Below are 16,590 nucleotides of genomic sequence, written 5' to 3' on the forward strand. Positions count from 1 at the left end.
TGGGTTTACATCTTTTTCTTCAAGTACGTTTTGAGACTCTTTATTTTATTTTGTGTATTATGTTTGCATGTTTATATATTTGTTTATATATTTAAATCTAGCCTGCTTTTTAAAAAATTGTCAGCGTAAAAGCCAGGCTCTTGGATCAAATAAAGCGAACCTGACCATGGCTTAATGAAGGCAGATGTTTATTTCTCCCATGTCACAAATATAAGTTTAAATAGTCCTGAGGTGCTCTACCCCATGTGGTCATTCAGGCATCCAAGTACTAGTAGTCAGTCATTGATTCTTCACTACTGTGCACCTATAATAAAAGAAAAAGCTAAATAAGCAAAAAGTATTATTTTCATTAAACCTGAGCCATAAATATTTATCTCTTTAATATTCCATGTGACCAAATGGGAAATACACTTACAGTACTCTTACTGTATACCAAAGCATGATGGTTGGTTATCGTGAGGGAAAGCAGATGTATGAGTGTTTGAGTTGTGAACTGAACTAGCTCTTTTCTTGGAAAACCATTTTTAATTGATAGACAAACTATGGTTAGTCCAACTTGGGATTGGCAGAGTTAGCCATTCACTTCAAGGAAAATAGCTAACTCTATTTGTTGACACCTATAAAATTTGAACTTTCAAGCCAAATAAAATTTTTAAAATAAAAATACTTAAAAACTTGTTCCTGCTACTGGGATATTGGCATCTTCAAGACTGAAATCCTTTTCTGAGGAGATGAGTAATTTTGAAAAGGAAATTAGAAAATATATGTGTGTGTGTGTGTGTGTGTATGTAAAAATAATGAAATACATCAACATTTGGTCCTGCAAAACTCAACCAATTTGCAAATCAAACGTGGGTTAAAAGATTAATTCCAAGTACGAGATAGACCAGTGGATTTAATGTGTAGGCATACCTTGTTTTATTGTTCTTCACTTGATTGTGCTTTGCAGATACTGCCTTTTTAAAAAACAAATTGAAGGTTTGTGGCAACCCTGCATCCAGCAAGTCTGTCAACACCATTTTTCTAATGTATGTGCTCACTTTGTATCTCTGTGTCACATTTTGGTAGTTCGCACAATATTTCAGATGTGATCTGGGATCAGTGATCTTTGATGTTACTATTCTAATTGTTTTGGAGTGCCATAAACTGTGCCCATATAAGACAATTAACTTAGTTGACAAATGTGCGTATTCTCTTTCCTCCACTGGACTGGCTGTTCCCTCATATCTCTACCTCTTCTTAAACTTCCCTATTTCCTGAGACACAGCAGTATTGAAATTGGGCTTAATAACCCTACAGAGTGGCTTCTAAGTGTTCAAAGGAAAGGAAGAGTCACAAGTCTCTCAGTTTAAGTCAAAAGCTAGAAATGATTAAGCTTAGTGAGGAAGGCATGTCCAAAGTTGAGATAGGCTGAATGCTAGTTCTCTTGCACCTGAGATAGGCTGAATGCTAGTCCTCTTGCACCAAACATTTAGCCAAGTTGTGAATGTAAAGGAAAAGTTCTTGAAGGAAATTAAAAGTGCTACTGCAGTGAACACATGAATGATGAGAAAGTGAAACCAGCCTTATTGCTGATACGGAGAAAGTTTTAGTGGTCTGGATAGAAGATCAAACTAGCTACAACATTTCCTTAAGCCAAAGCTTAAGCCAGATCAAGGCCCTACCTCTCCAGTTCTGTGAAGGTTGAGAGAAATGAGGAAGCTGCAGAAGAAAAGTTGGTTCACGAGCTTGAAGGAAAGAAGCCATCTCCATTAAATAAAAATGTAAGGTAAAGCAGCAAGTGGTGATGTAGAAGCTGCAGCAGGTTATCCAGAAGATCGAACTAAGGTCATTGTTGAAGATGACTACAATAAATAACAGATTTTCAATGTAGGCAAAATAGCCTTCGATTTGAAGAAAGTCCCATCTAGGACATTCATAGCTAGAGAGGAAAAGTCAGTGCTTGGCTTCAGAGCTACAAAGGACAGTCTAACTCTTGTTCTGGGCGAATGCAGCTGGTGACTGTTGAAGTCATTGCCCATTTAGCATTCTAAATATCCTAGAGCCCTTAAGAATTATACTAAATCTTGGCTGGGTGTGGTGACTCATGCCTGTAATACCAGCACTTTTGGGAGGCCAAGGTGGGCAGATCACCTGAGGTCAGGAGTTCCAGACCAGCCTGGCCAACATGGTGAAACCCCATCTCTACTAAAAATACAAAAATTAGCCAGGGGTGGTGGTGGGCACCTGTAATCCCAGCTGCTTGGGAGGCTGAGGCAGGAGAATCTCTTGAACCCAAGAGACTGAGGCTGCAGTGAGCCAAGATCACGCCACCGCATTCCAGCCTGGGCGACAAGATGGGACTCTGTCTCAAGAAAAAAAAAAAAAAAAAAAAAAAAAATTACTGTGCCTGTGCTCTGTAAATGGAAGAACAAAACCATGGATGACAGCATATCTTTTTACAGCATGGTTTTCCTAATATCTTAAGCCCAGTGTTGAGACCTTACTGCTCATATATAAAGATTTTTTTCAATATATCAATATATTTCTGCTCATTGACAATGCACCACATTATCCAAGAGCACTGATGGAGATGTACAAGGAAATTATTGTTGCTGCTGTTTTTAGAGACAAGGTCTTGCTCTGTTACCAGGATGGAGTGCTGTGGCATGGTCATAGTTTACTGCGGCCTTTAACTCCTGAGCTCAGGTGATTCTCCCTCCTTAGCCTCCCAAGTAGCTAGAACTACAAATGCTTGGCCAGTGTTTTTTATTCTTATTTTTGGTAGAGATGGGGGTCTTGTTATGTTGCCCAGGTTGGTCTTAAACTCATGGCCTCAAGCTGTTCTCCTGCCTTGGCCTCCCAAGGGAATTATAGGTGTGAGCCACTGTGCCCAGCCTAATGTTGTTTTTATGCCCTCTAATACAGCATTTGTTCTGCAGCTTAAGATCAGGAAGTAATTTCAACTTTCATGTATTATTATGTAAGAAGCACATTTTGTGAGGCTATAGCTGCCATTAGATGGTGATTCCTTTAATAGATCTGAGTAAATTGAAAACCTTCTGAAAAGGATTAGTCATTCTAGATGCCATGAAAAACATTTGTGATTCATGGGAAGAGACCAGAATATTAACATTAGCAGGCGTTTGAAAGAATGCCTGGGTTCATTGTAACCCTCATGGATGACTCTGAGGGGTTTGGGACTTCAGTAGAGGAGGGAGCTGCAGATGTGGTGTAAATAACAAGAGAACTAGAATTAGAAGTGGAGCCTGAAGATGTGAATGATTTCCTGCAGTCTCATGATAAACCTTTAAGGAAGGAGGAATTGCTTCTCATAGATGAACAAAGAAAATGGTTTCTTGAGATGGAGTCTTTTCCTGGTGATGATGCTGTGAACATTGTTGAAATGACAACAAAGGATTTAGTATCTTACATAAACTTAGTTGATAAAGCAGTGGCAGGGTTTTAGAGGATTGGATCCACTTTTGAAAGAAGTTCTGCTGCTGTGGGTAAAATGTTCAAAGAGCATCACATGCTACAGAAAAATCTTTCTGGAAAGGTAAAGTCAGTCAATGCAGCAGACTTCGTTATTGTATTATTTTAAGTAATTGCCACAGCCACCTCAGCTTTCCCCAACACTCCCCCGATCAGCTGGCAGCCATTGCCATGGAGGCAGGACCCTTCTCCAGCGGAAGATGATGACTTGCTGAAGGCTTAGATGATTGTTAACATTTTTTAGGAATAAAGTATTTTCTATTAAAGTATGTACATTTTTTAGACATCATACTATTGCACAGTTAATATAGACTATGGTAGAGTGTGAACATAATTTTTGTATGCACTGGGAAACCAAAACATTCTTATGAATTGCTTTATTGCTATATTCTCTTTACTGCAGTGGTTTTGAATAGAACCCATAATATCTCTGAGGTATGCCTGTACAAAAGTAAGAAAACTTTGTAGAAATCGTTTCAGATTCTACACTGTAATAATCAAACTTTAAGAAGTTACCACTTCTCAAATTACAACATAGAATAAGACTATCCATAATTATACTTAAAATGCTATTGAATGCTCCTCCCTTTTCTAACTAAATTATGTGAAAATGGATTTTCTTCATATGTTTCAACCAAAGTGTAATGTATTACAGTATATTAAATGCAGAAGTAGATATAGAATCCAGCTGCCTTTTATTGTGCTATTTGCAGAAATGCAAAACAGTGCCACTTGTCTTACTATTTTGGGGAGGGAAGGGAAAATATAATTATTTCATTAAAATAGTGTATTCTTTTTTAATAACTAGCAACTTAATGACTGTGTTACGATAACTAATCAAGAAAAAAGGTGACCTTTTTCTTTTTCTTCCTTAGTGGCTCTCAATCTTTAGCATGCATCAGAATCACTTGGAGGGATTGTTAAAACACAGATTACTGGACCCCTCACCTCCAGAGTTTCTGTCTGACTCAGTAAACACTGGATGGGGCCTGAGATGTCCATTTCTAACAAAATCCCCAGGTGATGCAGATACTGGTATCATTGTTTCAGAACCACTGTTCTACTTACTTCTTTGGTTTATTAGGCAACCTTGTTTTACCTGCCATTTGGGAAGGAAAAGTATTAGAATTTTAAAAAGACATGTATGTAGTTCAGGTATAAAGATACCGAAAGTGTAGTATCCTTAAGTTGCCAGAAATTTGGGAATTAAAAAAATTAAGCAGAAGAGTTTGTCAGGAATTATTCAGTGTCTGAGACTTTCCCCTACATACAAGCTAACAATTTACCATACTACCATTTCATGAATGCTGTGAAAAAACAAGAAATTCCTCATTTAGAGACAAAAAATGACTTTAATAGAGCAGTTATGCCAGAGAATCAGCATTGGTGGTGATTTACCCAGTCCGTAAGGGCAGCATGAACAGTGCCAGGTGATAGGTGCATAAGCAGTGGGTTATATTATAGTAGAGGAACCCTGACTTTACAGATCACAATTTTTAAAAAATAAGTCAGTCTGACCTTTGTCCCGGAGGATATATTACCTTTATTATACAGGACAGTAAACCTATTTTCTGCCACAGAGGGAGACATTATCAGTATCTTGTCTCTACAAATACCCTTGAAAAGATAGGAATAGGTAGTCCATGACTCTGCTCACAAATGTTCACAAATGTGAGAGAGGCCCATGGAGAATTGTAGCTTAGCAGAGGAAATGTTGAAAAAGTTTGTATATGTTAATTATTTACCAGTCTTTAATAGGAAACAGCTTAGGAAAAACAGAGCAATTAGACTTGAGCTTTAGACAAAGCAGTGTATGATTTCCTGATGAAGAAAAACATCCTCCTCTTGTGTGGCTCCAAATTATTTTCATAAATGTGTATGTATAATTGTGATAGGAAGTAAAGTTTCTTACCCTTTTAGGTCTTACATGAACTGTAAAACAAAACATTCTTATAAAGTGTGTGTGTGTGTGTGTGTGTGTATTATATATATAAAGTGTAAATGTGAAGTTAGTATGAGAAGTAATGGTATATTAGCTACAATAAATTGCATGTGCAATTTGATTCTTTTGATTTGGCATACCTCTTTTGCAATGGGCTGTATAATATCAAATTTTCCCACATCTTTTTCTACCTAAAATTCTGTAACTTTCTTTTGTGCAGCATGCAGTGTTTATTTGGACTTCACTTGGTACAGATGCATTGTTAACCTCCTTTGTTTTTCCCTCATTAGCTCAAGATAATTAAAGTATTACTACTTGGCACAGGGGTAAAGACTCTTTGGGTCGATGTGATAGAAAGCAACCTCATACCTGGCTCTCATAGCTGGGAAATCAAGGTGGATTTGTCTGCAGTCACTACTAGAGTGATATATTTCCTATTTGGCCCAGGTCAGTCCGGTTGAGCTTGTGTCTGCTTTAACTCTCAAAAGTCCCTACTTGGAAGATAAATTATATGTTCTCCTGACTGTGGCTTCATGTAAAGGTTCAAACAGTACTTTCAGGCTTCTCAGGTCGTGATCTTCATTCAGTGCTGCTCCTCTAGGTTTTGGCCCCATCGTTTAATGGCATCCTCCATTATGTGATCGTTGAAAATGGCTTTTGTGGGCCAGATTTCACATCATCTTTTCAGTTTTGTGATCTTTCTTGATAGCCTTCATATAAAAGGAAGGAGAATATATATATATATATATAAAATATTAATTTGTAAAATACTTTGCTGGTTGGTATAAGACCTATAAACGTGAAGAATTTTATTCCCAATGACACCACTCTCATGGGCCAGTTGGAAACACATGACACTTCTTCTTTGACCAATTGGGTGATTGGCAGTCAAACCAGATAGAGTGGTGGATGGAAAGGTCCCTCCAGCACAACATTTGACATTTGCTTCAGTATCTTAAGGACTTATAAACACAAACTCAAATATAGACCTTGAAACTGTATGACCCCCTTCAGACATATGGTGTGATTAGAGTGACTTAGAGTTTATTTTATCACTATACAAATAACGCTGTATTAAACATTTTCACAGAAAACTTATAGACACCTAAAAATATGCCTATGGCCTCCGGTCCTCCACCCTTCCTCATCGAGTGGGTGTGTAGATTCAAATTTTAGAAACATTTTGTCTGTCAGTTCAGTTAGCCGAATGGTCTATTTGATGGGAATCTCAGAAAAGAGCTTTCAGTGCTGCACACAATTCTTTCTTTTGTCCTGCCTTTCTAGGGTAGCTTTGTGTGTGCATTCATTCATTTTTTTAAAACCACATAAATGTATTCTTTCATGGTTCTGCAGCTAAATATTCAAAAGCAAAGTGTCAGCAGGATTGACTCCTTTGATATATAAAAATTATATATATTGCAGTATACAGGGTCATGTTTTACTATATGGGTACATAAATAATTAAGTCAGACTAATTAACATATCCATCATCTTGCATACATGTCATTTTTTGTGGTGAAAACATTTAAGATCTACTCTGTTAGTAGTTTTCAGGTATACAATATGTTGTTATTAACTGTTGTCACCATGATGTGCAGTGGATCTCTACAACTTATTCATCCTAACTAAAACTTTGTACCCTTTGACCCACATCTACCTCCCTCCCTCCCCTTCAGTTCCCCCAGCTAATCCTCCTGGTAATCACAGTTCTATGCTGTTTCTATGAGTCTGACGTTTTTAGATTCTACATGTACTGTATAAGTTAGATTATGTGGTATTTGTCCAGGTTTATCCATACTATCACAAATGACAGGATTTCCTTTTTAAAGCTGAATGATATTTCATTGTGTATATATACACAACATTTTCTTTATCCACTCATCCATTGACAGATAATTTAGATTGATTGCATAAGTTGGCTATTGTGAATAATGCTGCAGTGAACATATCTCATCAGTATACTGATTTCATTTCCTTTGTGTGCATACATTGTTGCTCATTATAATAGTATGATACCTATCTCAGAAGTGAATGGCTCAGGGGATAGTTTTATATGGAGTGAAGATTGGGGAAAGTGGGTCATTTTGAAGCTCTAGATTTTGGATTTTCATGTTTACAGTCATTATTAAATTTTTCTTATATCCCAGAATGTCAGATGTCTCCCATATATGTGTAAATATTTATTTAAATATAAGTTCAGAGCTTCTTAGAACTAAATGGAAAAGATTTTAGATAATTACCTCTGTTGGGGAATGATAATTAAAAACAAAACCTTCTCCCAACCCAGAAATCCTTTTTACAAAAATAGCAGAGATAGAAAATATTTTCATTATTAAATATGTGTTAAACTAGATTGTGATGTACATCTGCTAAGAGATTGGAAAGACAAAAGACCCTCGCCCTTTTATACATTACAGCCTATTCAACCCATTACATGCATGTTCACATGATAAACAGTAAGTCCTCAAGTAAGAGGACTTCAAAGCACCTTTATCACACATAACTTACCCTACCTTTACTATGGTCATTGGGATGACCATCATGTTAGCTAATTGGCCTTATTCATAGGAGAAAAAGAAACTTCTGTCTTTAGGACAGAAGTTAATTTTGCATCGTGGAGCAAGGTGCCCAGGAAGTCAAGTTCCTACCCTGCCACAGAAACTGGGAGGTAGGGATGCTATCTCCCTTAATATTTGCATTTCAAAGAGATGGCTCCCAAGTCCTTGAAAAATACATTCCTGAGTCATAAAGCTTGTAAAAGACCTATTTAGTTTTCAAAAGAATATATTATATACATTTCAAAGAGAGAGAAAAGTATTTCCAATTATAATTTTTCTGAAGTAAATGCTCTAAGAAAAAGGGAGGGAAATGTTTTTCCTTTCAACAGGGAGGATTGAACGTTTTATTTTTAATTTGTGTTTGCCCTTGCACCCCTACTTTGTCTGCTTCTATCTTAAACATAAGGACCTTGATCTTGTTAATCTTACAGTAGCATTATGATAAAGAGAAGGGATTTTAAATGCATTTGTAATTTAGTTTTATTTCATTTTCAACTAAATTATAGTTTAGTTTTATTCGATGTTAACATTTTAAATCAGTGATTCAACATAAAAATTAGGATTTCTTAAAAGGAGAGTAGTGGTATAAGGACTTCAGCATAGGATAACTTGGCTAAATCCCTATGTTGTAGCTGAACAGCCTGTGATGTTGAACACCCTCCATCCTTGAAGCCAGGAAATAAATGATATAAATGTGACCCTAAGCAGAAAGTAGACCAAAGGATTTTTTCTTTGAAAGAAAGAAAATATATACTTGTTTTCTGAGGTCAGAAGTGTTTTTTTGTTTTGTTTTAAACTTTACCAGCAGATAAAACTAAAATTTCCTATGCTACCCCCAACCTAATCAGAGGCAGACACTGTTTGGCTATCATATTGATAGCGATAAATTATATAACCCTGTTAAAGGAATTAGAATCTAGCAAAGAGTTACCTTATATCTTGATTTGTTTTTATTTTTTCTCCCTTCCTCCACCATCTTGACTTGATGCCTTTCCCTTTCCTGGATCCTACCGGTAGGCTGCGGTATGTTTGAGACCCCAAAGTGCCCGTGAGTTCTCTCCCCACTGTTACTATGGTGGTGCTCTTTTGCCCTCAGTGCAGTCTTATTTGCTGGACTCCATATTTGCTCTCAGAGATGCAGTTTTTCGTTAGCCGCTTCCTCCTTAAAGGAGACCAGTGGGCGGAGGGGGAGGACTTCTCTGTGTGCCTGTTACCAGTAGAGAATCCAGTGCATCTGCAGCAACCTCAATTCTTGCCTCCTCAGAAGAAAGAATTCATCCGAGGGGCACAAGGTAGGAGAGACCTAGACAAGTTTTAGAGGAGTGAAAATTTATTCAAAAGCTTTAGGGCAGGAACAAAAGGAAGGAATGTGTACCTGGAAGAGGGCCTGGCTGGTGACTCGAATGGTTAGTGTGCAGTTTGACCTTTTGACTTGGGGTGTTATCCATTGGCATACTTCTAGGGTCTTGTGTCCCGTCTCCCTGATTCTTCCCTTGGGGTGGGTTGTTCACATGTACAGTAGCCTGCTAGCGCTTGGGAGAGGAGCCTGCAGTGTGTTTACGGGAATTGTGCCCATGCTTACTTGAGGCTTTCTTCCCTTACCAGTCTAGCGTTCCTAGAGGAAGGTCATATACCAGTTAAACTCCACCATTTTGCCTCTTATTGTGCATGCTTGAGCTCACTCACCCATTTCTCCGAATCTTACTGGGAAGCTGCTGTTCGCCAGTTGCAGGTTTCTTTTTGTCTATATGGAGACTACCTTTCCCTTTTACTGGCTGTGACCAATTACTATTTTAGAGAAACATTTGACAACATCCTGTCCATCACCTGATGGTCGCCTGACATTCCTGGACAGGTGGAGCCCTCTCCTGCCCTGCTCATGCCTGACTAGCTACCTGCTGTAACGTCACAACTTTGGGTTTATAACCACTGGCCTACAATAACCATAGCACACACATTCTCAGCCCTCTGGGAGTCACATTCTCCCCTCTAAACTCTCATTCACTCCACAGTGATTATCTTATTGATAGTTCCTGTGTGGGCCACTTAGTCACCTTGACCAGCCAGGTTTTGTGACTGCAAATGGTCACACACTTTGATCTTTCTTGACTGACACATGTTACATATTTCTCTTTTCTTCTGAAGCTGCTCTTGGTAGATGGGAGCACTTTTCATCCCACCCTGGATTTCAGTGAAAAGTAACAGCAACTTGGCTGAGTACTACTGGAAAAAATTTACCCCCCAACCCCATTTTTTTCCTTACAGTATTACTTCCTGCTGAAGCCATGTTCATAGGGCTAACACTTATTCTGGACAGAAATACAGTTATAATTAAGCATTAGTCAGTCTGTGCTTGGACCCACTTCCTTGTAACTGAAAGTCACTTAACAGGATACTGACCATTTGCATCTCCATTGTTCCCTGAGTTCCAGTTTAACAGCTGAGGCCACCCAGTTTAAAGACCCTCACAGAAGAACTGAATCAGCCTAAGAATAGTTTCTTCATCTCCCTGTCCTATGACTTTACCCTGCTTTCATCGACCACTCAATCTATACACTTCAGCCGACTCCCAAACCCTTAAAAACTCTAGCCCCAAACTCCTCAGGCAGATGGATTTGCGGTTTCCTCTGTCTGTTCGGTGGCCCTACTACGATTAAACTTCTTTCTCTGCTGCAGCCCAGGGTCTCAGCACATTAACTTGGCATGCACATTAGGCAACGATGTGCAGCGTTACACTCCCAGCCTCCCGGAAGTGACTGCTGCCTGAGATTTGTAGAGAACAACTATTTACTCTTTCCTCTATACTATATGGAGAAAATACCAGTGTTCAGAATGTTGAAACCCTAACCACGTGACATTTGTACTTTTCCTGTTAGGAGACTGTGTGGAAGTGAGAGTTGAAAACTAATTATGTAAATTACTAAGCTTTGAAACATTTTTGCAAAATTTCTGCCTGTAGATATCTATTCCACAAAAAGTATTTTGTGACTAGTAAAGAAAGTACAAATCCAGTTAATAAGACTCCCATCCCCATTCTTTTTTTTTTTTTTTTTGAGATGGAGTCTTGCTCTGTTGCCCAGTCTGGAGTGAGTGCAGTGGCATGATCTCGGCTCACTGCAAGCTCCCCTTCCTGGGTTCATGCAACTCTTCTGCCTCCGCCTCTGGAGTAGCTGGGACTATAGGCACCTGCCACCACACCCAGTTAATTTTTGTATTTTTAGTAGAGACAGGGTTTTACCATATTGGCCAGGCTGGTCTCGAACTCCTGTCCTCGTCATCTGCACGCCTCAGCCTCCCAAAGTGCTGGGATTACAGGCATGAGCCACCACGCCCGCTCCCCCACTCTTTAATGTTAAACAGATTTCAGGATTTTTTGAACCACAAGCCATTGACTGGATGTACAATGCAAAGTAAGCTAAGGGTTCCATGTTCCCATTTATTTGAAGAGATAAAAAGTGAATTAGAATGTAGAGATAATGTCTGATAGCAGGAAAATTTGTTTTTTTCTTAAGGTTTAAACATTCTCATTTGTACATACATAAACTCAAATGAATCACCAGGGTGGCAAGACCAGTTCAACTGGAAACAAACTTATTCTTAACTATTTCTGATTTTCTTCCTTTCATGGATCTCGAAACTCACGAGCTTACGTCATTTGAACCTTTCTCTGGGCTTTTGAGTTGTTTCACTAACAAAATAGACCATAGGTGGCTATTCATCAAAGTTGGCTGTATCTGTGGAATCGCCACCCCTGTGTATGAATCCTGGGATCTAGAGTGTCCCATCATCACAGCATGGTAGCCGCTGACTCACTCACAGTACTCTAGAAACCCAGACTGGTTTCTTAAAGACAGCCCCACTGGAAACTGCCTAGGTTGTATTACTTGTGTGGACCCCCAGGATTAGAGAAATGTGTGAGCCAGAATGCCTGCCATTGTGCTTTTCATAGAGCCAAGCACACTGTTGTTGATTAATAAATAATGGGTTGTTTATCTTGGACTTGTTTTTATTGGCAGATGCCCTGAAAGATTCAAAGGCTGTCTGTAAATGAAGAATGCTTTTATTGTTTATTTAATGCCTGCTTTTCTATTCAGTGTGAGGGTATTTTGGGAAAATTTCTTAAATATCAAACAGCAAGTAAAATTTAGGGAGTTTTATCCTCAGATATTCAAATAGGCTGTTTAACTATAACCTCTTTTCAGATGTTTCTGATGAGTTGGGTATGTGTGCTTGTGTGTGTGTGTCTGGAGAAGAGGTAAAGGGAGAGATGAGGCCCAGAAGTTGACTGTCAATTATATCAGTCATAAATAGCTTAAATAAATTCAAGTACGTTTCTGGTTGGTTAATTTTGTGTATAGCACAAGCCAGCTTCTGAAAATTACAAACATGTGCAAAGTGAGAGGCAGCAGGAATCACATGCAGAATGGGTAAGGAGAGGCTGACAAAGGAAATAAGTTTGATGGTTAATAAAGAATCACCAGGGTGGCAAGACCAGAGCAAATTGCATTTTGGCAGGGGAAACAGTGTTTGAAGATGTGTGGCATGAGCAGCAGTGGGTGTTCCTGGATCTGTAAGTTGTTCAGTAATGCTGAACATAAAACTGTAGGAATGGCCCAGGGAAAATGGGAATATGGAGCCTAAAATGGAATGAAAATGTAGTGAAAATCCTGGGCCCTGTCTCTCAAACAGTCACAAATTCCTCCAGGATATTGTAGTATTGGCCAAAAAGTGTGTGAAACCAAATGATAGACTTGTCATATCTTCCATGTCTTGTGTCCTTGGCTCGGATGTTCTCAATACCCAGCAATCAAGGGAGGGGAGCCTGACAAATAATTGATCTAATTTGGTATAAAGATAGCAGCTGTTGTAAAGTGGAAAGGGTATTTAAGAAGGGCTTGATTTTGTAAACTGTCATTTCCTTAGTAGTATTTTCATGTTAGGATAGCATAGCCCTAGGAACTCAAATCTTGAGGAGGCCCTGCATATATAGAGAGTGAAGGAGAGTTTTGAGAATGGCTTCTGGCCTTATGACTTGCATGACACTGAAGATGAAAAAACGCTTTTTATTTTATTTTTGTCCAGCACAACATTGAATCCTCAGGGCTAGCAGATCATCTTGGTTCTGTATTACGTTTTTAATAATGGTGATTGAACACATATTGCATGAGACATAGCTGTTTGAATATCTGATACTTTAGAATAGTTCTTCATGTGGCTTCTTGGTGCCACTGCTGCCTATTTCACAAGAGCCACGGGTTAAAATTAAGATAATTGGTCGGCCGGGCGCGGTGGCTCAAGCCTGTAATCCCAGCACTTTGGGAGGCCGAGACGGGCGGATCACGAGGTCAGGAGATCGAGACCATCCTGGCTAACACGGTGAAACCCCGTCTCTACTAAAAAAATACAAAAAAAAAAATTAGCCGGGCGAGGTGGCGGGCGCCTGTAGTCCCGTCTACTCGGGAGGCTGAGGCAGGAGAATGGCGTGAACCCGGGAGGCGGAGCTTGCAGTGAGCTGAGATCTGGCCACAGCACTCCAGCCTGGGCGGCAGAGCGAGACTCCGTCTCAAAAAAAAAAAAAAAAAAAAGATAATTGGTCAAGCAGTTAAAACATCTTCCAGTGGGGAGCAGAGTCTTAAATAAAACTAATTTATACAGGTTTTATTTAACTTAGAAAAGACTGAATTTTTTAATGCTTTAGAGAATACACACAAACAACAGTAGAAGCATGTTTTGTTCATTTGAGTTTATTGACTTTATGAAATAATAGGTAGAGCAGACTTATTTCCCAGAACTTTTCTGTGTGTTTGGAAACCGATGAAGCTCATTTTATTTGTTTGTTTTAAAATAAATTTTATTTTGTATGTTAAATGCATACAACCTGATGTTACAAAATATATGTATCAAAATGGTTACTATATTGAGACAGATGAACATACACATCATTTCATGTAGTTACCTGTTTGTCTCCTGTGGCTAGAACAGCTGTCATCTACTCATTTAGCAAAATCCTGAGACCATACAGTATTATTACTCTACAACTACAGTTCTCATGTTGTATGTTAGATCTTTACACTTATTAATCCTACATATTTGCTGCCTTGTATCTTATTTTAGTATAAAACAAAATTCAGCTCTAAGAGGTAGACACGCAGAGAGAAGACTGGGTGTGTGTGTGTTGGGAGTTGAATAAGTATATTCAACTCCCAACATAAAGTGATTATAAAGTGATTATGATGAAGTTAGAAACCTTTTATTTATGGTTTTTTTTAGGTGCTGGTGAATCTGGTAAAAGTACAATTGTGAAGCAGATGAAGTAAGTAGATTTAAACATTAAATTTGCTGTTTATGTTTAAGTAAGTGTACCCTTCTACCAAAGGAAGTAAATGTTTTGGTTTTTTTCCCCCTTTTGTCTCATTAGAATTATCCATGAAGCTGGTTATTCAGAAGAGGAGTGTAAACAGTACAAAGCAGTCGTCTACAGTAACACCATCCAGTCGATTATTGCTATCATTAGGGCCATGGGGAGGTTGAAGATAGACTTTGGTGACTCAGCCCGGGCGGTAAGTTATTAAATTTGTTGGAGCCGACCTGATGAGTAAAAAGAATAACTTGTGTGCTAATACCATACTGTGTTATTACAAAGGCTTGTCAACTATCAGGACCATTTTATAAAAGGAATCAAAAGATTAGAAGTGAGTGAAATGAGTCAGGAGCATTAGAAGTGAGTGAAATAAGAACATATAGGATTGTGTAATCTCTCCTTTGTGCTTTCCTTTTCCATTAGATGATTTGGACAACTGAATAATCATCACGGTGCTTTCTGTATAGCATGCTGTATTGGGTACCCCTGTATTACCATAATAACTTTTAGTACTGAGTAAACTGCTTACCCTGGCCCTCTTCAAAATCTGTTTCTGTAATTTGGAATAATGAAGTGATACAGTTATTTGTATTCATGCCTAGACTGAAAAGCAGTCTAATCTCAAATAGTGAAAACAGTATAAAAGTTTGCTTATCTTTGGAATAGGAAAATATCGGCTATTAAAAACCATGTATCAAAATTTGAGAGCTAAAAGAGATTTTTGGAGACGAGCTAGTTCCAATTCTTTATTTTGCCAAGAAAGAAACTAGCACCCAGGAAATTACATGGTACAGAGATTGCCATACAGCTTGTGGTAACCAAGGCACTATGCCTATGCCTCCTCATTTGCCCCAGTAACTTGTTTCAGTTGGATTGGAAGCAGCCCAGATCCAATCCATAAAGCACCTTTTTTTTTTCTTTTCTTCTCTCATCTTCTGTATATTATTGTATTATTTTTACTAGTATTTACTATGACGATTTTGTGTGTAGAGACTATACATTTTTCTTTCTGTCTTAGTATTGGCCAGATTTTATTTTTTAAACATGTAGGCTCAACTCATGCTTAATAGGGAAGAAAAATGAAAGCAACATTAGGGAATACACACTGGAAAACTCTGTAAAATCTAGTTTTTCAAATGTTACTTTAAAAATTCTCTTACAAGTTACTGAGCCATATTAATTTACTGTTTTTAAAACTTTTTTAAAAAGGTTAGTATCATAAATTAAAATTTTCAAGTAGATTTCAATATCATTTTAAATAATTTATACATTTATCATTTATTCAGCAAACTTTTTGACTCAAAAGCATTTGTTGAATGAGTAAACGATAAATTCATAAATTAGAGTGATTCCAAGCAATAAATATTCTGGAGAAGATCAAATCTTATTTCAGAAAAGACATTTTAAAAGAACATTATTATTGAAAATAATGTTGAAATCTACTTGGAAATGCTAATTAAACTAAGCCGTTTTAATCTTTGTTTAAAAGACTCTACAGTAGAGAACCATGCTTAGATTAAGAAAAAAGAATTAATACCTTACACCAATTCCAATTATAAACTTTTAATTTAAACCTGTTACCAAATTCACATATGCGACATTCTGCATTTGGATCTTTTATGTGCTTCTGAAAGAAAAAAGCATTGTAGCCTCCATTTTAGGAGATCATGAAGGGTCAATACAAGCAGCTTTTCATGAGTTCTTTTTATTTTTAAGTTTTTCTCTCAAGGAATGTTGTCGTTTTCTCTTTCTTTTTTTAAACATAACTTGGGCTTGATTTCAAGACTGGAAATAACTACTCTCAAGCTCTATTTTTTTTTAACCAGTTTTCTGATGCTTTGGAATCTTATGTGGGCCTGCTTTGCTCATCTTTGTTTCACTGTTGCTGGTTTGACCCACTCTTTTTAGACTCTCTGTAGCGATACTTCAGTAACTGTCTTCTTCCTGCCTTCAGACTGTTAATTCTGTTTGCTTTCTCCATCATCATTAACTCATTCACACAAATGCCTCATGTCCTCCCATTGCTTCTCATTGGTCTACTCCATGTTTTGTGTTACCTGTCTTTACATAAGCTTTCAAAACTACTGGGCTTTTGCAGTTGTGCTGAGGAATACAAAGATGAATTAAACATGGCCTGGACACGAGGAAGGGGAATTGAAGCTGAGTGTTAAAACATGAATAAGAGTTTTCTAGACAACAATGGAAAAAACATACTAGGAATAAGAAACAGTACATTGTTATTGTTATATTTATTA

At 37.9% G+C, this 16,590-nt stretch overlaps 1 protein-coding gene across 1 annotated transcript in view; it reads left to right on the plus strand.

Annotated features, from left to right (window-relative positions):
* GNAI1 (G protein subunit alpha i1) overlaps positions 1-16,590 on the plus strand; it is an 82,177-nt gene that overhangs the window by 39,464 nt on the left and 26,123 nt on the right. Inside the window, exons 2-3 of the mRNA XM_030933179.1 lie at positions 14,245-14,287; positions 14,393-14,534. Coding sequence (XP_030789039.1) covers positions 14,245-14,287; positions 14,393-14,534 — 185 coding nt within the window. The remainder of the gene's footprint in view (positions 1-14,244; positions 14,288-14,392; positions 14,535-16,590) is intronic.

The sequence above is a fragment of the Rhinopithecus roxellana genome, chromosome 6 (assembly GCF_007565055.1).
Source record: "Rhinopithecus roxellana isolate Shanxi Qingling chromosome 6, ASM756505v1, whole genome shotgun sequence".
NCBI classification, from domain to species: Eukaryota; Metazoa; Chordata; class Mammalia; order Primates; family Cercopithecidae; genus Rhinopithecus; species Rhinopithecus roxellana.